Genomic DNA, 25,645 nt, shown 5'->3' with positions numbered 1-25,645 from the left:
TACATGAGCTATTAGCTGGAATCGATCTAGTTTCCGCAGTAGTGCAATTAGTACTAGTACGTCTCTGACAAAGGAATCGATCGGAGACTGGTGCTAGCTTTGTACGTGCACATCTTGCCGCTTGGGGCAGAAACCAGGCTAGTCAGCGTGGCTTCGCTTCGTCGTTGTTCGTCGTCGGTCGTATCGCCATAGCCGGAAGTACTCGGCGTTGGGATTGAGCCAACAATTAATATCTAGAGCAAGGTTGATCTTCTAGTAACGGAGAATCATGATGGACGACAAGAGGAACAAGCAGCTGGTGGAGTACTACGGTGCGGCTAAAGTAATTGCTGCTCCGGCGAATTCGTCGTACCCACGGTTTGATCGCGAGAATTTCGGGGTCTGGAAGGCCTTCATGGAGTGTGGTCTCCGCGCCAAAGTTACGGGACGCGGTGGATCCCGGAGGGGACGCGTTCAAGAAGGAGGGAGCCGAGCACCGGAAGGATCGGCAGGCGGCGTCGGCGATTTACTCGGTGATGCCGATGGATGTCCTCCAGCACCTAATCGCCAAAGCAACGGCGAAGGAGGTGTGGGATACGCTGAAGCTCATGTTCGAGGGACACACCCGTGTCAAGCAAGCCAATCTCCAAACTCTCCTAAGGAACTACGAGACTTTGGTCATGGGCGATGATGAGTCCGTGGATGCGTTCGCTTCACGGGTGGCTACTCTCGTCAATCGGATTCGCGCGCTTGGAGAAAACCTCACGGAGACCTCGGTTGTCCGGCGGTTCTTGCGCGCGGCCCCTCCCCGTTACCTGCAAATTGTCACGGCGACCGAGCAGTGCGTCGATCTCGCTACTCTCTCCATCGACAATCTTGTTGGACGGTACAAGGCTCACGATGAGCGGATGCGGTCCAGTCTTGGGGACGGGAGGAACGATAAGCTTGTGATGCTCACAAAGGCACGGTGGATCGCTTTGTCAAATGAAAAGCAAGGCGGATCCACGAGCAGCAGCAAGAAGAAGGGAAAGCAGCGTTCGGCAAGAAAGAGCTTCGCCGACTCGGACGACGACTCAGACAATGAGGCTGCACCACCATCGAGGAGAAAGTTTGACATCAGGAAAGTGAGGTGTTATAACTGTGGACTCCTCGGCCACTTCAAGGCTGACTGCGAGGAAGCACCGAAGCAGAAGGCGCTGATAGCCCAGCAAGGAGTTGATGGTGACATGATGTTGATGAGTGAACTCGTGGACGAAGAGGATCGAGTTCTTCGAGTGTCGGCTAAAGAAACTGTCGCGTTCGTGGAATAAAACGTTTGCTATCATGATCGTGGTTCGGAAACCTGTGTCGAAGTTACAGATGCGGGAAGTGATTCCGAAACTTATGTCCGTGCTATGAACGTAAGTGCCAAGTTTGCTGGAGCGGATGAAGCGATAGCTGCGTGTGCTCGACCGTGGAGAAGCAGTCCTGTCACAAACCTGATTGGTATTTTCAAAACTTGTGCCGAAGCTACTGGCGCGGGACGTAATTCTGAAATTTGTGTCGATGCAACGGACATGAATGTCAATTTGGCGTACGTGGCACCTCAAGACCACATATCAAAATATGCTGATGCAAGAGTAGACACGTATGCAGCAAATATGGCCGTGCCGGAAGCCGGTGCATCGAGTCGTGCGGTGACTTGCACAAGTGAAACATGGACGAGGAGTTCTGAAAGCATTAACGACTCGATGGAGTCCGGTGGCACTTGCGCAGCAGCCGTGCCACGCTGGCTAGTAACAGGCAGACGTGCAGTCCAACCAGAGAAGAGGTCTGTTCGACTAGAGGAACGCAGCCCAGCAGGAGCGTTTTGTGGCTCAAGTGGTGTGCTAAGGTCGTCACCTAGTGGCTCACCGAGCGGAAGTTGCAGCACAGAAGATGGGCAAGGCCCACCAGTAGTGGCGGCTGGAAGTCCAGCTTGGGAAGTCACGCACGATGACCATGCTAGCAGCCGAAGGAATGTTTCATGCGAAGCATGTAATGGATTTTTTGCTTTGCCAAAAGAACAGTGCATAGCAGCAAATGAAACATTGTCTCCAAAGACACAGGAGACGAGGACAACTTCATCTACACCCATGCATCTTAAACTGGTGTTACACCCATATTCGGAGAAAACTCTTCGGATGCTTGACCCGGAAAAGGTGAAAAGGAGTGGACGACGGTGTCTAGCAAGCGTCGAGGAACCGGCGGATTTGGAGGACGCAAATACGAAAGAATGTTGGCGTCAGGCAATGGAAGAGGAGTTGAGGTTGATCCACAACAATAATGCATGCAAGTTTGTGGATCTTCTCAATAATGAAAAAGCCATGGATTTCAAATAGGAATTTATGATCAAGAAAGATGCCGAAGGGTCCGTGAAGCACAAAGTGAGGCTAGTAGCGAAAGAATATGTGCAAGAGGAAGGTGTGGACTTTGAAAAAGTGTTCATTCCCGGTGTAAGGATGGAATCAGTGAGACTACTCATCGCTCTCGTGGTTCAGGAATCATGGAAGATACATCACATGGATGTAAAATCCATGTTTTTGAACGACGAGTTACAAGGAGATGTGTATGTTAATCAACCACCGGGTTTCATCAAAGAGGGAGAGAAGCACAAGGTACTGAAGTTACACAAAATCTTGTATGGGCTATGGCAAGGACCTTGAGAGTGGAACGTCAAACTTGATCAGATGTTAATTTCTCTTGGATTTGAGAAAGCCCCACTAGAGCATGCAATGTACAAGAGAGGTGAAGGAAGGGATCGTCTACTAGTTGGCATCTACGTTGACGACCTATTAATTACTGGAGCAAATGAAGAGGTGATTGCAAAGTTCAAGCTACAAATGAAAGAGCTTTTCAAGATGGATGATCTAGGTCTTTTGAGCTGCTACTCTCGGATAGAGGTACAACAAAAGACAGAGGGGATCACATTATGCCAGGAGGCATACACAAGAAAGGTACTTGAAATCTATGGCATGAAAAATTGCAATCCAATTGACGCTTCAATGAAACCTCGTGTTGAGCTAATCAAGAAGGGCGAAGCACCTGCAGTTGATGCAATAGAGTATATTGCAGCTGCAGCTGCGATGTGTCAAGGTGTGTGGCTAGGGAAGCTACACGGTGATCTCATGGATCGAGATCCAGAACGAGCGGTGCTCAATGTTGACGGCGATTCTATAATTTTTCTACGCGAGGATCCGGTGCGGCATGAAAGGAGCAAGCACATTGATACGGTGTATCACTACATAAAGGACTGCGTGGAAGAAGAAAAGATGAAGGTCAACTACGTTTGCACTGGCGGATATGCTAACCAAGACTTTGTACCGAGAGAAGTTCTTGAAGATGCGAAAAAGGATCGGCGTCGAAGCTGTGACGTGACGACGTCGTGTTTAGGGGTGATTGTTGGAGTTAAACCCGACGTAGTCACCGTATCCGGATCGTATACAGAACAATCGCCTAGATGTACACGTGCATGTATGTGAGCCCGAGTAGGACTAGTGTTAGATACCGATTCGGTTTGCTAGTACTAGCTAGACTGATATATATATATATATGTACGTATACCCCCTGTAAACTTGTACCGAACTATGGAGTTGATTCAATAAAGAAAACAAGGCTCGAGACGAGCCTTTGGCGATCAATATTGTTTTGGCGTGTGCGTACATGAGCTATTAGCTGGAATCGATCTAGTTTCCGCAGTAGTGCAATTAGTACTAGTACGTCTCTGACAAAGGAATCGATCGGAGACTGGTGCTAGCTTTGTACGTGCACATCTTGCCGCTTGGGGCAGAAACCAAGCTAGTCAGCGTGGCTTCGCTTCATCTTTGTTCGTCGTCGGTCGTATCACCATCGCTGGAAGTACTCAGCGTCGGGACTGAGCCAACAGTGGTGATTCTCTTTGCACTCATTTTTCTATTATGTGGAAAAAGGGAAAAACCCATAATACTTACCGAATCTATTATATCTGAATTCATTTTTCTATTATCTGGAAGAAAATGGAAATCGTATATCAGAAGAAAACTGCTAGAGTATGGGCTGAAGGGCCTGCACAAAATACAGATATGCAATAGGCTTGTGTATTGCGGTGAATAGGACATCTTCGGGTAATGAGATATTTACAAAACCTATCAGAAATTCTTGTTGTCTATTGTTTCTAAATTTACATATATTTCTAATCTGTCAAATATATAGTTTCGTAGAAGTAAGTGAAGATCTTAAAACTGTCTGTGAGTCTATAGTGTCATTATATCATTTGGAGTATCTGTTAATGAATTCAGCTATTTAGGTTTTAGTGTAACCAAGCACGCACGGCGACAAACTCTAAGCAATGGTTTGTCTTCACACACACGTAACCTGCTGTTAGCTCAGCTCTATCTATGATTGGCTTTGCTGTATGCATCTCTCCACTAGCAGTCCACACATTACCATCTATGAATGGTATGTTGCAAGCATCACAAAAAAAGTTATCAAATGTCAAGCCTACTGATAAACCCGCTCTTTGTTCAGCTCCTTTATCCAAGGGCGTACCCACGTTCAACCTCAGGGATGCACAGGACACCAGGTCCAAGACTTTTCATTCCTATATTTCAAGTATACTATATTGTGTGACACCCCATTTTTAGATGAGTGATTTACACATTGGAAACCAGGTCATCTTCTCGCTGGGTCCGCCCCTGTATCGGGTAGCATTTCATGCATTTCCAGCTAGCACTTTTGGCTCCAGAACTTCAACAGTAGCAGGAGCAGAATCAAATCCGATAACATATCAAGATAGCAAGTTAAAACCAACTCTGAGTATGCACGTGCTGTCCACTCTGCTTCAAATACCAGCATTTGCCTTTTCGAGCTCAGAAAACAACAGCTTTGGGTTCAGGTCTCCTGTGCTGGCTCATCCTTAACTGTGCCTGATATAAGTCTGTTCAGAAGTAGCTCGACAATGTTATTGCACACTGCATCTCAAGCTTCAGTAACCCCTTTGCAGATATATGTTGTCGCAAACATCGGCTTCAAATCAAGCTTCACATTTTGAGGTAATGGGGTTCCGGTACCAAATTTTTGCAATCACCGTGAGATTTTCGTAGTACTGTGTTTGACTAGTTTACCAAGTAATTTATAGGAAATTAGACCAAAATACAAGACGGAGTTTACCATTGCCAACTTTTATCAGGGCACATAACTTCTTGGTGAGATGGACTTCTATAAGTGCCTAGTCATATAATATATCTATCTATCTATCTATCTATCTATCTATCTATCTATCTATCTATCTATATATTCCATTCGTCCGGAATTACTTCCCAAGCGGATGTATCTAGCACTATTCCTCAGTCTGGAATTTCTTATCGCTGAAACGGATGAATTTAGCTCCGTAGGATATTACTTGTCACTCAAATGAATGTATCTAGAACTATGGCGGTGTCTTGGGGGTCGTCACTTTGATTAAGGCATCGTCGTTGCAGCTCTTGTCCACTCTCTTCGGCTGCTCCGGGGGAAACCCTAGATCTGGGCCTCCGCAACGGACAATGGCGACGTTCGGCGTCGTCATACCTCCTAGAGACATCATTTGGTAGCAGCTACTGGCGAGAGGGGTGGTTTGGTGCAGGTCTCCGCATGCTTCTCGTGCAGTGACCAAGGTGCAGCGGTGTGCCATCTATAGTATCAACAACGACGAGCCTTGATGGTGATTTGCTATAGGGCAACGTGTCTTGCTGGAACCGGCGAGGTTGGTGCTGCGAGAGTGACCACCGGCGACGAGGCAGCGATCATCAGTGGTCCAAGCGGGACAGGACGGCCGACGACCTGGCTAGCATCTCCGAGGATCACGGCGTGGACACGGTGGAGAGGTGCCATGGATCCTTTCTGTTTTTCTTAACGAAAAGCAATTGGAGAATAGATCATGTGGCTACAACTACGCATATCGTACATGTGTAGTGCGACGGGCCGGCCCTTATCATTGCCCATTTAGCAATCATCGATTTGTGAGAAACAATAAATACTCTTTACAAACCAACATGTGGTCGGATGGTTAGGAGGACATAAGGACAGGGTTTGTCGAAGGCAGCAAGGGAGGTACTTGTCAAGTCGGGGTTGCAAGCAACACCGACTTACTCGATGAGTTGCTTCCAGCTCTCCAAGAAAATGTGTTGGAAGCTGAAATCTATTTCTTCTAAATTCTGGTGGGGGGCGGCCGACGGCGAGCGCAAAGTTCATTGGGTGGCCTGGGACAAAATGTGCACAAGGAAGCAGGCAGGTGGGATGGGTTTCCGGGACTTTGAGATGTTTAATCAAGCTCTCCTGGCCAAACAAGTCTGGAGGTTACTAATATATCCAACATCTTTATGTGCAAAAGTGCTTAAGGCAAGGTATTATGAAGATATGGATGTTATGGCTGCTCCTTGTCCACAGGGGTGTTCCTATACATGGAGAAGCTTGATGCATGGAAGAGACCTTCTAGCACGTGGGCTAATATGGCGTGTTGGGGAAGGGACAAAGATAAACGTGGTCCATGACAATTGGATCCCGCGAAATGGTAGCATGGTGCCGCTGGGTGCCACCTAAGTACCGAACACAGTGAAGGTTGCGGACCTGCTTACACCGGATGGCACAACTTGGGATGAGGAAAAACTGCAGCAGGTGTTTACTCCGAGTGATGTGCATGATATCAGACAAATTTTGATCGGAGGACCGGGCAAGGAGGACTTCCGGGCATGGAATTATACTAAAAATGGAGTATTTTCCGTCCGGTCGGCGTACCACTTGGTTATGGCACTGTAGGTGGGGACGAAGGCACTGTCCTCCTCGTCAAGTTCGGTGGCTGATCATCGGAGCTGGATGGAGCTATGGGCTGCGGACGTCCCCAACAAGGTCAAGATCCATGGTTGGCGTATGCTAAAAAATGGTTTGGCTGTAGGGGCAGAACTGTTACGACGGCATGTGAAGCCTGGGGTCTTCTGTATTGCGTGTGGGAGAGAAGAGACAATTATTCATCGGATGTGGCGCTGCCCTCACTCCATGCAGTTCTGGAAAGTGCTTGGCAAAGGAGTTGGGGCGCCCCTGGCGCTGCTGCCCACACATATTGACAGGGTAGACAACATGCGAACCTGGGTGCCGGATTGGCTGGCGGCAGCGTCAAATGAGGAGAAGAGGGTGGTGATGAGGGCGTGGTATGAACTGTGGCTTGCAAGGAACAACGCACGGGATAGCGGACGTATAGAGGACCCGTCCCTGATTGCAGATAGAGGAAACTAATGCGAGGCCACCTACTATGCGCAACAAAGAGGTCTGGACGAAACCAGAAGAAGGTTGGATGAAGGTCAATACTGATGGTGCACTAGCTAAGCAAGGAGGATCAGGAGGAGGTGGACCGGTCCTTCGAGACCACCATGGCGCGTTCGTGGCAGGAGCGTGCCATTTTTTCCTAGCTACTACGGATCCAGAAGTTGCTGAGCTCCTAGCGTGCCGTCGGGGTGTTCTTCTAGCACAAGAAAACGATGTCCAGAAGATGGTGTTCGAGATGGACTCGCTGAACGCGGTTGGGAAGATCAACAACATCGAGAGGGATCTCCCGACGTTAGGTCAGGTCGTCCAGGAGATTAAGGAGCTACTTACCCAGTTCTAGGAGGTTAGAGTTGTTTGGGTTCATCGCTCCGCAAACGTAGTCGCTCATAGACTAGCTAGGGAGAGTTGCTATAGGGAGTTATGCCATTCTTGGCGCCATGTAGCGCCAGACTTTGTAAGCTCAGACATTCCCTCTGATGGGGCAGTAGAGCACTAGAGAAATAAGGCAACGTTCCCCTTAAAGAAAAAAAAGACAGTCCCCTTAATTAATACAATTTTTGTGTGGTTGGTGCCGATTAGGGATTCCCAAGAAGCTTCCGCGTCCCTTCACGATACTTTAAACGGGTTTGCTAAATCTCATTCGAATGAGAAACTAATTGGTCTCATTCAATTTTTCGACCGTCCGATCGAGCCACGCGACGATTCAGCCACCGGCGGCACGTCTATCCACTCCCCATCGTCGACATGCACCACGAGCCCTCCGACGGCGTCCTGCACCAGCACCGTGAACAGGAATGGGTCGGTGTGGTCCATACCGCCGATCACCTTCGCGGGCTCCGGGCATGGAGGATAGTAGTGGGACGCCATAGACGCAGCCTCCATCTGCATAGTCTTCTCGAGCCACTCTGCACCGACACCGAGCGCCTCTGACAGCAGCGCCCCGATCTTCTTCTTTCCGAACTCCGCCATGACCCGGTGATACTCAAGCAACGGGTCCCGGCAGCTCGCGGGGAAGTGGCCCATGTCGGGACCCGGCGGGGCGAGGCTGATGGTGAGGCTGTCGCGCCAAGGCAGGACGGGGATGGCGTCGGGCCTGGCAGCCTGCCGTGGCCGGTCGTTGCGGTACGTGCTGAAGCTGACGCCACCGACGGGCGCGAGCGTGTAGAACGCCGACCGGACGGCGGGAGGCAGCTCGTGGAAGGCGCGGACGGCGGACAGGGCGGAGTCAATGACGTCGGCAGGGACGCCGTGGTTGGTGACGTAGAAGATGCCGCAGGTGCGCGCGGCGGCGTGGACGAGGGGCACAATGACCGAGCGTGGGAGAGAGAGGTCGATGGTTGGGATGATGAAGTTCGTCGTCCCGAGTGGCGGTGGAGGCGGGCTGTTCGGCGCGAGGAAGAGCGGTGGCACGATGGTGACGCCGGACTCGACCAGGCCGCAGACGCCGGTGCGGGACGCGTAGAACTCGTCCAGCGCCGCCGTGACGTCGTAGTCGTCTCTTGTCCCGGCCATCCTTGCCTTCCGCTAGCTAATGATATGTGATGAGATGATCTAAGATGTAGTCTTCCCACTTAGCTCTATATATAGGACACATCTTGTCTTCTTGCAGTGGCCTGGGTTGCTCTCGGAATATGCCTGCATTTGGATGCTAACGTATCCTGAAGGATTCCGGCAATTTATTTTAACGGGTTTGCTAAATCTCATTCGAATGAGAAACTAATTGGTCTCATTCAATTTTGCGACCGTCCGATCGAGCCACGCGACAATTCGTGCTTCCTGCAGGTGTACTGCTTCGTAGCGACGGGAGGCGCAGCCCATCTGTTTGTCCCGCTCGTGGACCGTTCTGTTTTCTTTTTTTTTTCTTCTCTTTTTTGTTTTGTCAGGCCGGAAGCGACGAGGGGGGTAGCGAGTTGTTGCGGGCTGGGCCTCCGAATTGTTTTTGTTTTGTTTTTGGGCCGCGCTTGTTCAGAATGCGAACGGTCTAGCCCTGCTACTCATGTCCAGATGTGTTTGCTGTCGTCACTCTCCTCGCCTCCTCACCCCACTCTCCTCGCCTTTGTTCCCCTTCCCATCGTCTCTTTTTCTTCCCGTGGTCTGTTTCCCTTCCTCCTGTGATTTTTCAATCTAAGCGTGGAAGTACTTGGTGGGCTTGTGGCGAGAGAGATGGCAGGGGAGGCCGGCGAAGTGAGTTTTCGTTTGCTTTTCTTGTCATTTTTGTAGATTTGTTTTTTGCATTCTAGGGTTTGTTCTACTGTAGTTCATCATTAACTTGGGGGAGGGGAGGGGGGCGGGGTGATGAATGTTTTTTAAGTGTGGAATGCTCATGTTTGGTCTAGAGCGATTTAAATGTTTTTTGATTGTGCTCCTAGGTACAGATTCTGCTCTGTATGTAGTTGTTCGTCTACATATAGCTGCTAAATAGTAATCATAGGCACAGATCCTGCCTTGTATTTTTCATAGATACATACACTGACTGGAACCAAGAATTGTAAAATATCAAGGCTTCAGTTTTATTTACCAAATGTCCTATCAATAGCTGTTTTTGGATCCCCTGTTTATCTTTTTTTTAGATCCCCTGTTTGTGGGACTATATGCAGAGATCCTCTTCTGCTTATCTATGGTAGAGATAGTCCCTAGGCAATAATGTCATGACTTTGTTTTTTGTGATGAAAATCTCTTATGTGTGCATCAAGTTTTCCTTTTTCTTTTGTGATAATTGCCTGCTCTGGTTCTTCTTCATTTTTCAGTAGCTGCCTTCCAGTCTGTTTGTTGGTTGATGTTGTTGCTTGTTCTGATTTTGCGTATCATTTCCATGTGTTTTCTGAATGAGCACCTGCTGCATATTATTTGATTGCTTATACATTGCATGGCTTCCGTATTATTAAGGTGTCTCTCAAACAGGGGGCTGCCCTCTGTTTTTTACGGGTTGTGCTCGATTTTTTAGGAGCGCATATATGATTATGGCTTCTCTTAAGTTTATTCATCAGTCTCTTTTTACTTTATATGTTCGCCATGTGGAATTGATAACTTTGACTAGTTGGAGCTTGCTCGTGTTCTGTCTCCGGTTGATCACCCTAGTATGTACTATAATACAACCCTTTCCTGGAGCACTTGCTTGTGCAGAATTTTTATAGTCTGTATTTTTGTTCTGTTTCCTTTTCATCGAGTCGATCATTCACTTTATGTATATAATTTTCGTTCTTAAGAACTAATAACTTACATCATGTAAATATAGTTTGTGAAATTAGAATCTCCTTCTTGTCGCAAAAGAAAGCGTATGTGATTTCGATTTCGCGTCATTTTTAGGCAGTGGAAACTAGCCTAAGGCCTTAGCTGAAACCGTCCCTCTGCTCCTGCACAAGATTTCGAAGATACTCTATTATTTTCGTTTGTCAGACACTTATACGCTTGAATATATTTTAAGTTAATTTAGTAATTTCAGTCAATCCCGGCCATGGCAGTCTTGAACAGATGAGTCAAGGAAAAGAGTGTCCTGGGAGTGTCTAGTTATCAGATATGTGCTTTTCCATTTTGGTTTAGGTCATTTTGTTATGTTCAGTCAGTTCTGTGATCCATGCACATAATTGTTTTTGTAATTTCAGTCAATCCTCATTCTGAAAGAAGACTGTTGTCCATCCGGTTTCAGGCCGCCCGACTTTGGACCTTTGAGGAAATGCTTGCAGTCAGCCTGTCCCTTAACTGTTTTTTTATGTTCTCAGGTTTTTTCTTGTGAGCTATGTGGGAACTTTTGCCATGGCGGTGCTGACAACAACTTCAAGATTGACATTCGTGATGAGTTCCTGTCTAAAGCGGTAATCAGTTAGTATTTTGCGCCTTTATGTACTTTGTTATTTGTTTTCTAGTTCAGCCGCAGTGCATCAATCAAGTGGTGCATCATTTTTGTACAAGTCACGGTAAAATGCTTTGCGTATTTTGCCATGGATGGTCGCGCTCTTTTGTATTCAGTCATGTTTTTTCTATGTTATGTACAGTTTCCTAATTATTATTATTTTCTTTTGTTTTTTACATTTTTTTGTAGACTGTGCCATGCAATGCAAGAGTCTACGTCAATGGCGTTACCGACGACTACATGCGTTTTGAAGCGCATGGACGCAAGTACTCTGTCGACATTGTGAAGGGGGCACACAGGACCAGAATCAAGGGGAGTGGCTGGAAGAAATTCACTTCTGACTTTTCTCTTCAGAAGGGTGCTGTGGTCATTTTTGACTTGGACAGGCGTCCCCGCCAGGCACATGTTGTTTTTCAAAGTGATGACTTGGACATAGTTGAAGGAAGCTCTTCAGACGGGGATGCTGATGAAGAGATGATAGATGGAGACATCTCAGATGTGGATGAAGACGGTGGCAGCATAAAGATCGAGTATACAAGGGGTCTAACTCTGAATGATGCACAACAGGACATTCTCAATGAACTGGTGCTCAACTTCAAGTCCAAGTTTTTAGGAGTATCTTTTGTACACTGTCTTACTACAACTGATACTCAAGTTGGACAAATGGTATGTTTTGTTGATTCTTTTTTATTAAAAATTGCTTTTTGTGTTTACTTTATTTTTGTTTATATGCATATTTGTTTTCTTAAATGCATGTAGTTTTTGTTGCGTTGCTTCAAGCTTTTAATTTTTATGTTTTTTGTTTGCTATTCTTTGTTGTGGATACAGAAAGTGCCAGAGAGGGTTGCTACAAGCTTAAACATCCCTAAAGGAGGGTTGGCTGGTGTTCGTTTAAGCAGTGGGGAGGCAAAGACTCGCGTCGAATACCAGACATCTACTGATGGACGTATAGCTTTCAATAAAAAGCAATGGAGGCGTTTCCTTTCAAAGACTACCCTGGGAATCAACGACTGCATCTTCATGTTCTTCAAGGCCAGCAAGAAGTCTTACATGAATGTTACTGTTGTCGTCAGCAAGCTTTAAGTTTCATTTTCTTTTCGAGAAGCTATGTTCCTAGTTATGTAGTATGCTGATGCAAAACATCGCTGCGGTCTTTTGTTTATGCGGTTGACAAGAACCAAGTAACCCCCCCCCCCCCCCTCGTCGTTTGCGATGTTTATTATCTATGTGTGTTTTCGAAACTATGTGGAATATGCGTTTCTCGTAATGATAAGTGATGTTATATATTTTTGATCAGTATGTTCTTTTAGGAGTAATTGTGTTTACGTTTTCTCAATACTTTTTTTGTTTATTATTTATAACGATAAACACCCTTGCCTTTTGCGCACTATACATGCAATTTGTTTGCCCAGTTCTTTTAGTAACAAAAATATTGTTTTTTCATAGACGCCTTATTTTTTTGACAGTAGTTATCTTGAAAGTCGTAGATCTACAAGAGTGCTGTCAAGGTCCGTAGCTGCGTGTGTGTGTCTTTTTTTGTGAAGGGGCCCCTAATTGCATCTCAACAACCGACTTCTAACTAGGGGGGTGTACGTGCTCGGAACAGCTTGTTTTTTGATTGATAAGTTGTTAATTTATTTTTTGTCTATCAACAGCATGAAATTTTTTCGCTGAAATGAATGATTAAGTGTTTGGTTTCTTAATCCTGTAGTGAGATTTAATTTTTGCAGCTTTAATTGTATTTAGTATCTCCTAATAAGCACAGTCTAGAGTTGAGGCTTTGCCGTAGGATGCATCTAAATTATCTCATATCTAGATTATAAACCGTAGGGTGCATTGTGTCAAGATTCATGTTTTTGTAACACGCGCTCGCAACACGAGCCCGATTGTTTGGCCCAGCTGCAAGTCCAACCTTGACTCTCAACTGGGGGGCTGACCTTTTTGTTTGAGTTTGCAAGTCCACCCTTGACTCGTAACTTGGGACTCGTAACTAAGGGTGTTTTGTGTTTTGTCGGGGCGCTCAGTTGCCAGTCAATCATCAACTCGCAACTAAGGGTGTCCGTGTTTTACGAGGGTCCACACTTGCATATCAACTATCGACTTGCAACTAAGGGTCTTTTGTGTTTTTCGAGGGTCCCGAATTGCATGTCGGCTATCGACTCGCAACTAGGGGGGGTGCCTGTGTGTGTTTTGTCGGGGCCACCAGTTGCATGCCGACCATCGATTCGCAACTAAGGGGTGTGTGTGTGTGTGTGTTTGTTATGGCCCCCAGTTCCAAGCCAAACATCGACTCGCAACTAACGATATGTGTGTGTTTGTCGAGGGTCCCCAGTTGTGTGTCAATAACCGTCTCGCAACTACGGGGAGTGTGTCTTTGTTGAGGGTCCCCAGTTGCATACCGACCATCGAGACACAGTAGGGGCATGTGTGTGTTTGTCGAGAGATCCTAGTCCCATGTCCACCATCGACTCGCAACTGAAGTGTGTGTGTTTCTCGAGGGTCCCTAGTTGCAAGTCGAGAATCGACTCGCAACTAAGGTTGTTTGTGTTTTGTCGAGGGCCCCTAGTTGCATGTCAACTATCGACTCGCAACTACGAGGAGTGTGTGTTTGTTGAGCGTCCCCAGTTGCATGGCCACCATCTACTCGCAACTAGTGGGTGTGTATGTTTTTGTCGTGGCACCTAGTTGCAAGCCGAGCATTGACTCGCAACTAAGGGTGTTTTCTGTTTGTCGAGGGTCCCCAGTTGCGTGTCAATAACCGTCTCGCAAAATAGGGGGGAGTGTGTGTGTGTGTGTGTGTGTGTTTGTGTTTATCGAGGGTCCCCAGTTGCATATCGACCATCGACTCGCAACTACGGGGAGTGTGTGTTTGTCGAGCGTCCCCAGTTGCATGGCGACCATCGACTCGCAACTAGGGGCATGTGTTTGTTTGTCGAGAGATCCTAGTCCCATGTCGAGCTTTTTCGACTCGTAACTAAGGGGGGTGTGTGTGTTTGTCGAGGGTTCCCACTTGCATGTCCACCATCGACTCGCAACTGGAGTGTGTGTGTGTTTCTCGAGGGTCCCTAGTTGCAAGTCGAGCATCGACTCGCAACTAAGGTTGTTTGTGTTTTGTCGAGGGCCCCGAGTTGCATGCCAACCATCGACTCGCAACTACGAGGAGTGTGTGTTTGTTGAGTGTCCCCAGTTGCATGGAGACCATCTACTCGCAACTAGTGGGTGTGTATGTTTTTGTCGTGGCACCTAGTTGCAAGCCGAGCATTGACTCACAACTAAGGGTGTTTTCTGTTTGTCGAGGGTCCCAAGTTGCGTGTCAATAACCGTCTCGCAAAATAGGGGGGAGTGTGTGTGTGTGTGTGTTTGTGTTTGTCGAGGGTCCCCAGTTGCATATCGACCATCGACTCGCAACTACGGGGAGTGTGTGTTTGTCGAGCGTCCCCAGTTGCATGGCGACCATCGACTCGCAACTAGGGGCATGTGTGTGTTTGTCGAGAGATCCTAGTCCCATGTCCACCATCGACTCGCAACTGAAGTGTGTGTGTTTCTCGAGGGTCCCTAGTTGCAAGTCGAGCATCGACTCGCAACTAAGGTTGTTTGTGTTTTGTCGAGGGCCCCCAGTTGCATGTCAACCATCGACTCGCAACTACGAGGAGTGTGTGTTTGTTGAACGTCCCCAGTTGCATGGCGACCATCTACTCGCAACTAGTGGGTGTGTATGTTTTTGTCGTGGCACCTAGTTGCAAGCCGAGCATTGACTCGCAAATAAGGGTGTTTTCTGTTTGCCGAGGGTCCCAAGTTGCATGTCAATAACCGTCTCACAAAATAGGGGGGAGTGTGTTTGTGTTTATCGAGGGTCCCAGTTGCATATCGACCATCGACTCGCAACTACGGGGAGTGTGTGTTTGTCGAGCGTCCCCAGTTGCATGGCGACCATCGACTCGCAACTAGGGGCATGTGTGTGTTTGTCGAGAGATCCTAGTCCCATGTCGAGCTTTTTCGACTCGTAACTAAGGGGGGGTGTGTGTTTGTCGAGGGTTCCCACTTGCATGTCCACCATCGACTCGCAACTGGAGTGTGTGTGTTTCTCGAGGGTCCCTAGTTGCAAGTCGAGCATCGACTCGCAACTAAGGTTGTTTGTGTTTTGTTCGAGGGCCCCGAGTTGCATGTCAACCATCGACTCGCAACTACGAGGAGTGTGTGTTTGTTGAGAATCCCCAGTTGCATGGCGACCATCTACTCGCAACTAGTGGGTGTGTATGTTTTTGTCGTGGCACCTAGTTGCAAGCCGAGCATTGACTCGCAACTAAGGGTGTTTTCTGTTTGTCGAGGGTCCCAAGTTGCGTGTCAATAACCGTCTCGCAATATAGGGGGGAGTGTGTGTGTGTTTGTGTTTGTCGAGGGTCCCTAGTTGCATATCGACCATCGACTCGCAACTACGGGGAGTGTGTGTTTGTCGAGGGTTCCCAGTTGCATGGCAACCATCGACTCGCAACTGGGGGCATGTGTGTGTTTGTCGAGAGATCCTAGTCCCATGTCGAGCTTTTTCGACTCGCAACTAAGGGGGGTGTGTGTGTTTGTCGAGGGTACCCACTTGCATGTCCACCATCGACTCGCAACTGGAGTGTGTGTGTTTCTCGAGGGTCCCTAGTTGCAAGTCGAGCATCGACTCGCAACTAAGGTTGTTTGTGTTTTGTCGAGGGCCCCAAGTTGCATGTCAACCATCGACTCGCAACTACGAGGAGTGTGTGTTTGTTGACGTCCCCAGTTGCATGGCGACCATCGACTCGCAACTAGTGGTGTGTATGTGTTTGTCGTGGCACCTAGTTGCAAGTCGAGCATCGACTCGCTACTAAGGGTGTTTTCTGTTTGTCGAGGGTCCCCAGTTTGCGTGTCAATAACCGTCTCGCAAAATAGGGGGGAGTGTGTGTGTGTGTGTGTTTGTGTTTGTCGAGGGTCCCTAGTTGCATATCGACCATCGACTCGCAACTATGGGGAGTGTGTGTTTGTCGAGCGTCCCCAGTTGCATGGCGACCATCGACTCGCAACTAGGGGCATGTGTGTGTTTGTCAAGAGATCCTAGTCCCATGTCGAGCTTTTTCGACTCGCAACTAAGGGGTGTGTGTGTGTTTGTCGAGGGTCCCCACTTGCATGTCCACCATCGACTCGCAACTGGAGTGTGTGTGTTTCTCGAGGGTCCCTAGTTGCAAGTCGAGCATCGACTCGCAACTAAGGTTGTTTGTGTTTTGTCGAGGGTCCCCAGTTGCCTATCGACCATCGATTCGCAACTACGGGGAGTGTGTGTTTGTCGAGCGTCCCCAGTTGCATGGCGACCATCGACTCGCAACTAGGGGCATGTGTGTGTTTGTCGAGAGATCCTAGTCCCATGTCGAGCTTTTTCGACTCGCAACTTAGGGGGGTGTGTGTGTTTGTCGAGGGTCGCCACTTGCATGTCCACCATCGACTCGCAACTGGAGTGTGTGTGTTTCTCGAGGGTTCCTAGTTGCAAGTCGAGAATCGACTCGCAACTAAGGTTGTTTGTGTTTTGTCGAGGGCCCCAGTTGCATGTCAACCATCGACTCACAACTACGAGGAGTGTGTTTTTGTTGAGCGTCCCTAGTTGCATGGAGACCATCGACTCGCAACTAGTGGTGTGTATGTTTTTGTCGTGGCACCTAGTTGCAAGTCGAGCATCGACTCGCAACTAAGGTTGTTTGTGTTTTGTTGAGGGCCGCGGGTTGTAAACCGAACATTGACTCGCAACTATGGGGAGTGTGTGTATTCTCGGGGCCCCCAGTTGCATGCCGCCCATCGATTCGCAACTAGTGGTGTGTATGTGTTTGTCGTGGTACCTACTTGCAAGCCGAGCATCGACTCACAACTAAGAGTGTTCGTGTTTGTCGAGGGTCCCCAGTTTCGTGTTAATAACCGTCTCTCAACTAGGGGGGAGTGTGTGTGTGTGTGTGTGTGTTTGTCGAGGGTCCTCAGTTGCATACCGATCATCGACTCACAACTAGGGGCATGTGTGTGTTTGTCGAGAGATCCTAGTCCCATGTCGAGCTTTTTTGACTCGCAACTACGGGGGTGTGTGTTTTTGTCGAGGGTCCCCACTTGCATGCCCACCATCGACTCACAACTAGAGTGTGTGTGTTTTTTGAGGGTCCCTAGTTGCAAGTCGAGCATCGACTCGCAACTAAGGGTGTGTGTGTTTTGTCGAGGGCCCGCAGTTGCATGTCCACCATCGACTCGCAACTACGGGGAGTGTGTGTTTTGTCGAGTGTCCCCAATTGCATGGCGACCATCGACTCGCAACTAGTGGTGTGTATGTTTTTGCCGTGGCACCGAGTTGCAAGCCGAGCATTGACTCACAACTAAGGGTGTTTGTGTTTGTTGAGGATCCCCAGTTGCCTGTCAATAACCGTCTCGCAAATAGGGAGTGTGTGTGTGTGTGTGTGTTTGTCGAGGGTCCCCAGTTGGATGTCGACCATCGACTCACAACTAGGAGGCGTGTGTGTGTTTGTTGGTGCCCCTACTTCCATGTCGACCTTTTGACTCGCAACTAAGGGGAGTGTGTGTATTTGTCGAGGGTCCCTAGTTGTAAGCCGACCATCCAGCGGGGAGTTTTAATTTGTTAGATTCAGAGCACCATAGCATTTCTGAAGTTTTTAGAGCGTGGTTTTGTAGTGGACAGTTTTTTTGTTGGTGACCTTCATAAGTTTTAGGCTATCATTGATGGCAAACAGGCTGCAAGAATGAAGTCGTGCTCGAGTGTCCCATGCACCCATGGTGGACTTTTTATTGCAAGTTGACCATTGAGTTTTTGTAACAGCTCAAATAGCTCTACAATAACTTGTTTTTTTAACTCAATTTTTTTAAGTTTGTTGTCAATGTTCCAATTTATTTTGTCTTTTTTTTGTCTCGCAAAGTTTTGAAGTTTTTCCTCACTACCTACTTGCTAGTTCAAACTACAAACAAGAAGGTTTTTTGCTACTACGGGAGGGAAGCATCATTTCTGTAATTGTTTTTAAGTTTTCCCGGGGGGTTTTCTACAATATCTCAAAGCACCAACGGATCTCTCATAATTATCCACATCGACACATTTACTTTGTCCATTTTTTTTGTGTGCCACTGTTTGAATTGGTGGAGGTGGAGCAGAGGAGGAAGACACGGGGGCGACTACCTCGAAGGTGATGGCGACCGAGCTGGGCGCCGACGACCCCCCCGTAGTTCACCTCCGCGCGACGGGCGAGGCACTCGCCACGGACATGGCGGGCGAGCGCCGCGCGGCATGCGAGGGTCGCGGCATGACCACCGTCGACGACCTCTGCACCGCAGACAAGCCAGCGTCGCGCGCTGTCCCCACTGTCCACGACCTTTGCGCCGCCAACAACCCAACATCGCGCGCCGTCCCCACCATCCCGGAGTTCGCCCCAGGCGAGGAGCTGCCGAATCCAGTGAGCAGCACACATCTCCCCCCCCCCCCCCGCGCGCCCCCCTTCTCTGAACCTCCTTAATTTTTGTTCGTTCACATCGTCAAAATCAGTAAGTATTGTGGCCATCAAGTCTAATTCGTCGTGGCAGTGTGTACGCCTGAATTTTGTAAGCCTGCTTCCGTGTCCTTGAAGGCTAAGGAATTGCTACATGTGTGCTTGAAGTCTAAGCAATTGCTAGCCGTTAGTGAGCACCCTGAATTTCTGAATTCTGAATTGCTAGCCGTCAGTGTGTCTTTTGAAGGCTAAGGGAATTGCTAGCTGACACTTTTTTGTGTGTGTATGTTTCATAGGGTCCTTGATGTTTGTATGCTCTGTTTTTATGTTGGTCCTTGAAGCGTCCAGGGTAGAAATGCAAATACTGAACATATACAATTATTTTGGTTAATCTGCGGAATGGACAGAGCTTTGAGCCAAGATGTGGTCATCAGCTAGAAATGAAATGGGAGCTGGCATATTTTGTTTGTTTGTTCTTTTTGAATTGATGTTTCCATCCCCAGCTAGCAATGAATGCAGGAGGGTTAAGTGTGTTGCAGTTTTTGTTTTGTTCTCTTCATGAAAATTAGTCAGTATTTGTGGCCATCCAACTCGAAACTCTTTGTCGCAGTGTTCATCATGGAATCCTTTTTCAAAAGGCTAAGGGGAGGTGAGGGGCGGTAGGCGTTAGTTTATGCGTGTAACTATGTATGATTTGTTCTCGTGAGATAATTTTTTTAGAGTTGACTCTCTAATTGAGTTGTAGCTAACATTTGTGTTGACTCTCTAATTGAGTTGTAGCTAACATTGTGTTTTTTATATTCAGAGAGTGTGACTCAGCAGTTAGTATTTAGTGAGGATTATCTTATTATTTTTTTAGCAGTTTGATATCATATCTTTTATTTTTTTTTGTAAGGGCTTCCTCAAGCTATTATGCCTAATGCTTTGTCTGCCCAACTATAAGTGCACCATTAGTGCAGCATATATTTACCAGTAGATTTTTACATGCGTTCCACCCACTCTGTTTTGTCTGCGCACAAGCGAATAACATTGATGTCAAATGTATTCCTGAATAGCGACCAGTAACTCTACAAAATCACTTCAGCTAGCTGACAAATGAGGAGGATCAGTCAATGTTCAGATAGTTTGATACATCATTTTTAGTAATTTTCAGTAATCTGTTTTTTTCATCAGAGAATTGACCATCAGTCAATGTTCAAAGTTTTTCAAATCATGAGTAAATGCTTAGAGAAGATGGCTTCATCTTTTGTTTTTCCTTTCCGAGTAGTAGTCTCAGCTTTTTTAAATACTCCTTGTTTTGGTTTAATTAGTTTTTTAACTCAGTTTTTTATTGTGTGTTTTTTTAAACAGGAGGTTCCTAGCAAAGTTACTATTCCTGAGGCTTTGGAGTCAAACAACTACAGTCAACAAGATGACTCAGGGAATGATAGCATGAATGAACAAGAGGAGCAAACTATAGTTGATATGACAGAATTAGACGTATCAGACGGCATGCTGATCGATGGCCTGAGAACATTTGTAATTGTGCTCAGAACTAGAAGAAGCTATTCTTTCTTTTCTTTTTTTTGTGTTGTTTTTCATAAGTTCGATTCTCTGACAGAAACTTTCCTTTATTTATACAGTTACAGAAGAGACAAGAGAGGAAGCTGGAGAGGAGTGCTTTGAAAGAAAAAAGGAAGAAGGTAACTTTGTGCTTTTTGTAGTTTTTTTCATTCTTATCATTTCTAAGCCATAACCAAAAATCTTTTGTAGAAAACAATACGCCTCAGTCTTTTTAATGCTTGCTATTTGTTTCATTTCCAGAGGACAAAGGCGGAGAAAGGAAAAGCCAAACGGCACATTAACAAAGAAAGAGCACCTGCTTACAGCAGGTTCAGCATTGGATATTTCGCGAAGATTGTTGATGTTGTGTGCAAAAGCAATCACAGGATGGAGGTTGTGAGGGACGGTGGTTTTGGATACTTGCTTGAGCTAGATGATTGTTATGTTCCACGGCCATTCGCACAGTGGGTCGCGGACAACATATCCACAAAAGATGAAACAATTGTACTTGACGGGAAATCAATTCCTCTCAACCCTGAAGCCGTATCATTAGTTCTTGGTATACTAGCAGGTGGAACAAAGATCAGAGTGCTAGACGAGGAGTGTGGGAAAGCAGAGTTCCTATCACTGTTTGGGCTAACAGAACTTCCATCCATAAGTTTCTTTGGGAACAAGCTTATGAACGAAGAACTGCCTGACGATGTTTATCTTCGGTGCTTCTTGACTGTCGCACTAGCAACCTTCCTGTGTTCCACATCCAGCACAAAGCCAAGCACCAAATATTTGGGAGCACTTGTGGATGTGTCAAAGTCAAAAGATCTTGATTGGTGCTCTTTTGTCCATACATGGAATATCTCCTATGTCAAGAAGTACCAAACAGACAAGATGAAGCAAAAACGGATAACAACCACTTTGGGAGGCTGCATTTATCAGCTAGCAGTATGTGCCTTCTTTTTGTTTATATGAAACTTTTTGTTATTTTTTTTGTTCTCACCATGTCCAAGATGAAGCATAATCTTGTGGAAGAATATTATTTTATGAGCACTGTGTTCTCACCAAACATTCTCAAGGTTTCATTTTTTTGTTTTATTTTGCAGGTTTGGTGTCTAGACTTCAACAATTTTGGATCAATAACAATTCCACCAGCACTACCCAGGGTTTGTTTCTGGAAAGGACAAACCATTAAACATTTCAGTGATATGCTAATTGGGAAAGATGGATTATATGGAGCTCTTCAAGTAAATATCATACTCTGCTATATTTTTTTCTTCTGTTTTATGTGTATCTTTTGTTTCTTACATCAACTCCTATTTATGTTTGTTTATTGTTTATTTCCATTTTTTTATCATATAAAAGATGAGGCAGAAACTTGTTATGCAGAAACTGACGGTGCATGGGCAAGCACCGCCAAGAACTCAAACATTCGAAAAGCTATACAAAGGGTCTTAGGCAACTCTTTTTCAGATAAGGTAAAATGTGTCAGACTTAACTGAGATAACAACTTCAACAATCAAATTTAGCTATTTTGGCTTCTCCTTTTTTCTATATTTTTTGATTTGTTTTTATGGAATCTTTTTCTGCTTGTTAGATCAAAGAAGATATATTCCTCAATTTCCAGGAGCGCGTAAAAGATCAAAACCTGACGACATGTCTGATAGCAAAACAAGTGTTGCTGGATACTTTGAACATTGTCTCTTCTTCTTTTAATGGCTCTCAACATACAGAGAAGTTAGAGTCCTCTGAGCACTTGTACATGCCATACAGAGAAGTTAGAGTTGATTCTATTGGGATTGAAATTGGCAGTGGTATGTTATTACAGCATTTTTTTCTTTGTTCTAATTCATGTTGTGTTTTCTGTAATCAGACCCCCACTATATTTGTGGCAGATCGAAGAGGCAGGAAGAAGAGAATGAAGACGAGTACACAGCAGTCAATAACTTCAACAAGTAAGGATGTATTGTTGCAAGATAAAATAAAGGTATTTTTGTTCTTTTGTTTAGTCTTTTTAAATCCACATTTTTAGTGTGTAATTTTCAGTTCATTTTTTCTGTACCAAATTATGACGATGACCATGGCCAGACCTCCAGCAAAGCACACCTGAAGTTGACACACAAGGAGTCAAAGCTGAATTGCAACCAGTACCGTGGAATGGTCTTATAAATGAGCACAAAGATCAAGATGAAATGGTTAGTTTCATATAAAATACACAAGATCTAACGTTTTTATCCTTTTTCTTAATTTTTTGTTATTTAACATGCAACTCTGTAAACTAATTTGACAGGAAGTAAATTCTGAAATTGGTAAAGGATGTACACATACAGTTGGACAATCGGTGCGTGCTGAATGCATTGCACTGAACAAGAAGCCCACAAGGTTATATGTCATATGTTTCTTTTTTGTCAACACATTTTTTTTCTTTTTATCCATGTGCATATAACTCTGACACCAACCACTTCAATATTTTTTGTTGTGTTGCAGGGAGAAAGCATGAACAAGGTTGGCCCTCCTAAACACAACCAAGACACAAATATGTTGGACGGACATAGCAACATCCTCGAGCACAGTGTCAATGCTTGTCATATTGAAATAGAAGCACCAGAGAAAAGCACTAGCCTGAACTACATGCTATTATCAGCTAGATTGGCGAAAGCAGTGATGATCACGACACAAGTTAACAATTCAAAGGAAGTATCCACCAAAGATGTACAGACAACATTCACAGGGTTTCAACATAACATTGTTAACAACAATAAAACACAGGTACACCACCTGAGGAATTCATTCGACTTTTGTCTTAGTGTCATCATTCAAAGACGTTGTTCTGTCTGTTCTTTTTTGTATAGACCAACTGAACCTGTGTTTCTTCTATGAACATAGCATTGCATAGACACTAGTACCATGGAGCAACGAAATGAGAAGCAAGCAGCGGTGTCTGAATGTGTGGAACATCAAAACAACATTGACAAAGGTGTTTTTCCAGGTAAAACCGTTCACACATTTCAGCCCCACGACAAAATCACTCCTGAGCATGTCTTTCTTTTTCTAAGATTTTTTGACTTGCTTTTGTTTCTTCATTTACTTGATTTTTGTTCATTTGTTTTCAGATCGAAACACTGAATAATGTCAGCAATTACAAGAAGCACGTTGAACTTGATATAGATATCAACATAGCACTATCAAACAGTACTGCCTACATTTCTTCATTTTCTATTTTTGATCAGGCAGTATTTTTGTCTTTTTTGCATGTTTGCTGGCATCAATCCATTTCTCATTTGTTTTGTGCCTTTTTTTTTTCCTTTTTTCTTCTTCTTTTACATGACAACGGGATAGACGATAAGCAAGAACATGTCAAAGAGTTACAGGACACTTTGCATCCATTAGATATTGTAAGGCAAAAGTACTTCTTCACAGATGATGCGACACCTAGCTGCAGAATTCTTCCAGACCATGATGATTCTGGGAATCAAATAACAGAGCCAGAATTGTGGCACCCATTAGAGATGAACTCGGAAGACTATAATGCTCAAATAGAGGTAATTGTTTCTCCATAGCCCTTATTGCCTTTTTTTAGTTGTCATTTTTCTTACACACCCAGTTATATTTCTACAATTGTAGGAAGCAAAGAAAAAATATCCATGCAATACAAGCAAGGATGGCATCGAAGGACACACCCCGCAGGTACAAGCAAGGATGGCATCTTTTGCCTAGTGCACAAGTTCCTGTGATTCACCTAAAATTTCCTACAACCAATCTCCAACAGTTTTTGTTTTTTCATCTTTTTTGTATGTCTTTTCATAGGATGAGCAAGAAGCGCAAGGAGATTCCTCCATATAGTGTGTGCAGAGACAGCCTGTGTCCACAGGCATTTGCAAGTATAGAGACTTTCTTCCACAGTTTGAAGAAAAGGATGGAATCATCGACTTGGTATGTCTTTTTTTTTGAAAAAAATTATCTTCGTTTCTCGCTTTCTCTTTTTCTGTTTTCTAATTCTCCTTAGTTTTTCCTATGTTTCATTATAAAATACAACAAAACAATTTTTTCAGACATCGCCTGTTGCACGCATGTCACACACTTGGGACAGAGCAACAACATGCTACTCCCCAATGGGCAAATGGGACAGTGAGAACGATGAAAGTGCTACACACAAGTACAAGAAGGTATCACCATTTTTTTTGTTATGTTGCTTATGTTCTTGTTTCCTCTATTTTTTTAGTTTTTTTATAAATTCTGGCTCTTTTTTAAATGTGTGTCAGTCTGCCCTCTAAAAGTGTGTTTTCGGTTTCTTTTTTGATTGGTTGCTAAACACGTCCTCTCAACATTATTTGCCACTTTGCAGAGATATTCAACAACAACAATTTTAGGGAAAAGGCTTTTTTCAGATGAGTTTGATGAAAATGATGAACAATAAGGCACTAAACACCAACCAATCCCTGTAAGTGACTACCTACATGTAAATTTGTTGAACAACTTTTTTTTATGTAGCTCTTTTTGACACCTCCTTCTCTGCAACATCATCTTATTTTTTGCTGTCACACACACTAATCATAAATTGTGTGTGTTTATGATTTTTTGTAGGTGTCTCCTGATGTTCAAATTTGGGGGGAGAGATCATTCAATGGTTCATGCTCTAGTATGGTAAACACGACGGACAATTTATACAACAGGAAGCTATCATTAGGCACTTCATCAAGTGGTAAAGAGAATTTGCCTCCAAAAAGGATAACACACCCAAGCAAGTGGCTCTCCTCACCGTATGATCACAATGAGAGAGGACCTCTTCAGCCACATGAGATAGAGCTACACAGGGGCATAGTGGCACTAAGCAAAGTTGAACCTCACAGAAGGTTTTTTTTCTACACTCACATTTTTCCACTTTTTCCCCATGATTAAATGGTTTTTGATTTTTTGTTGCCTTCATTAACAATACTGGTTCTCAACGACCTGCAGCAAAGTGGTTGTGTTGATTGACAAAACAACCCTTTTCCTTGGACAACTTGGTGATTCATTTGGTGCGACTGGTCACGTCGAAGCATATGTTTTCAACGTTTTCTGTCGGATGCTCTTTCGAGAGAATCATCCAAGGAGATCAAAAACACACTACTTCTTCACTACACTAGGTGTAAGTACAAAGAAATTTAAAATCCAAGCACAACTCAACATATTTTCAACAGAGGGTTTTTTTGTACAACACTTTTTCTAGACTTCTTGGGTGGAAGATCAATAATTAAATTTCGTTCTTTTTCACAAATCAGGATTATTTTCTTGAAAATTGGAAATCTGAAGAAGGAAGGAGGGAAATGAAGAGAAATGCACTTAGAAGCTTCAATGGAGCTGGGAAAGCATTGCCTCTACACGAAAGTGATCGTGTATGCTTCATTACACCAAACTATATTAATTTTTTTTATTTTTTGGTTTTCATTATCCTTTTGTTTTTAATTTGTTGCAATCAAATTGTGTGTCCAAAAAATGCAGATCTTCTTTCCATCAGTTCATG

General features: G+C 45.2%; 4 protein-coding genes across 4 annotated transcripts; 3 read left to right on the top strand and 1 right to left on the bottom strand.

Moving 5' to 3' along the window:
* Positions 1-515: 515 nt before the first annotated feature.
* Positions 516-1,289, top strand: LOC147982335 (uncharacterized). Its single transcript, XM_087516274.1, has one exon. The coding sequence runs from the start codon at positions 516-518 to the stop codon at positions 1,287-1,289; it is 774 nt and encodes a 257-aa protein (XP_087372400.1).
* A 6,652-nt stretch (positions 1,290-7,941) lies between these two features.
* LOC147982334 (1-aminocyclopropane-1-carboxylate oxidase homolog 1-like) lies at positions 7,942-8,798 on the bottom strand. Its single transcript, XM_087516273.1, has one exon. It carries the CDS (start codon positions 8,785-8,787, stop codon positions 7,942-7,944), a length of 846 nt encoding a protein of 281 aa, XP_087372399.1. The 5' UTR covers positions 8,788-8,798.
* Positions 8,799-9,411: 613 nt separating this feature from the next.
* Positions 9,412-12,208, top strand: LOC147982333 (uncharacterized). Its single transcript, XM_087517316.1, has 4 exons — positions 9,412-9,459; positions 10,995-11,087; positions 11,315-11,791; positions 11,954-12,208. The coding sequence occupies exons 1-4, from the start codon at positions 9,439-9,441 to the stop codon at positions 12,206-12,208; spliced, it is 846 nt and encodes a 281-aa protein (XP_087373442.1). The 5' UTR covers positions 9,412-9,438.
* Positions 12,209-18,312: 6,104 nt separating this feature from the next.
* Positions 18,313-23,985, top strand: LOC147982332 (uncharacterized). Its single transcript, XM_087516272.1, has 15 exons — positions 18,313-18,576; positions 19,960-20,127; positions 20,232-20,291; positions 20,413-21,090; positions 21,249-21,389; positions 21,501-21,620; positions 21,740-21,956; positions 22,038-22,129; positions 22,239-22,337; positions 22,433-22,483; positions 22,630-22,911; positions 23,256-23,335; positions 23,474-23,684; positions 23,767-23,829; positions 23,950-23,985. The coding sequence occupies exons 1-15, from the start codon at positions 18,313-18,315 to the stop codon at positions 23,983-23,985; spliced, it is 2,562 nt and encodes an 853-aa protein (XP_087372398.1).
* The last annotated feature ends 1,660 nt before the right edge of the window (positions 23,986-25,645 follow it).

This window comes from Triticum urartu, chromosome 3A (assembly GCF_056163025.1).
Source record: "Triticum urartu cultivar PI428250 chromosome 3A, HENAU_Tu73, whole genome shotgun sequence".
NCBI lineage: Eukaryota > Viridiplantae > Streptophyta > Magnoliopsida > Poales > Poaceae > Triticum > Triticum urartu.
Note: the sequence above shows the minus strand (reverse complement) of the source record. Positions and strands in the feature narration are given on the sequence as shown.

Excerpts from the sequence above, each read along its gene's own strand:
- LOC147982335 (XM_087516274.1), top strand. The coding sequence starts at position 516 with ATGCCGATGGATGTCCTCCAGCACCTAATCGCCAAAGCAACGGCGAAG.
- LOC147982334 (XM_087516273.1), bottom strand. The coding sequence starts at position 8,787 with ATGGCCGGGACAAGAGACGACTACGACGTCACGGCGGCGCTGGACGAG.
- LOC147982333 (XM_087517316.1), top strand. The coding sequence starts at position 9,439 with ATGGCAGGGGAGGCCGGCGAA. Across the intron at positions 11,088-11,314 it reads ATGAGTTCCTGTCTAAAGCG|ACTGTGCCATGCAATGCAAG; the intron begins GTAATCAGTTAG and ends ATTTTTTTGTAG. Across the intron at positions 11,792-11,953 it reads ATACTCAAGTTGGACAAATG|AAAGTGCCAGAGAGGGTTGC; the intron begins GTATGTTTTGTT and ends TTGTGGATACAG.
- LOC147982332 (XM_087516272.1), top strand. The coding sequence starts at position 18,313 with ATGGCGACCGAGCTGGGCGCCGACGACCCCCCCGTAGTTCACCTCCGC. Across the intron at positions 20,128-20,231 it reads TCGATGGCCTGAGAACATTT|TTACAGAAGAGACAAGAGAG; the intron begins GTAATTGTGCTC and ends TTATTTATACAG. Across the intron at positions 21,091-21,248 it reads GCTGCATTTATCAGCTAGCA|GTTTGGTGTCTAGACTTCAA; the intron begins GTATGTGCCTTC and ends TTTATTTTGCAG.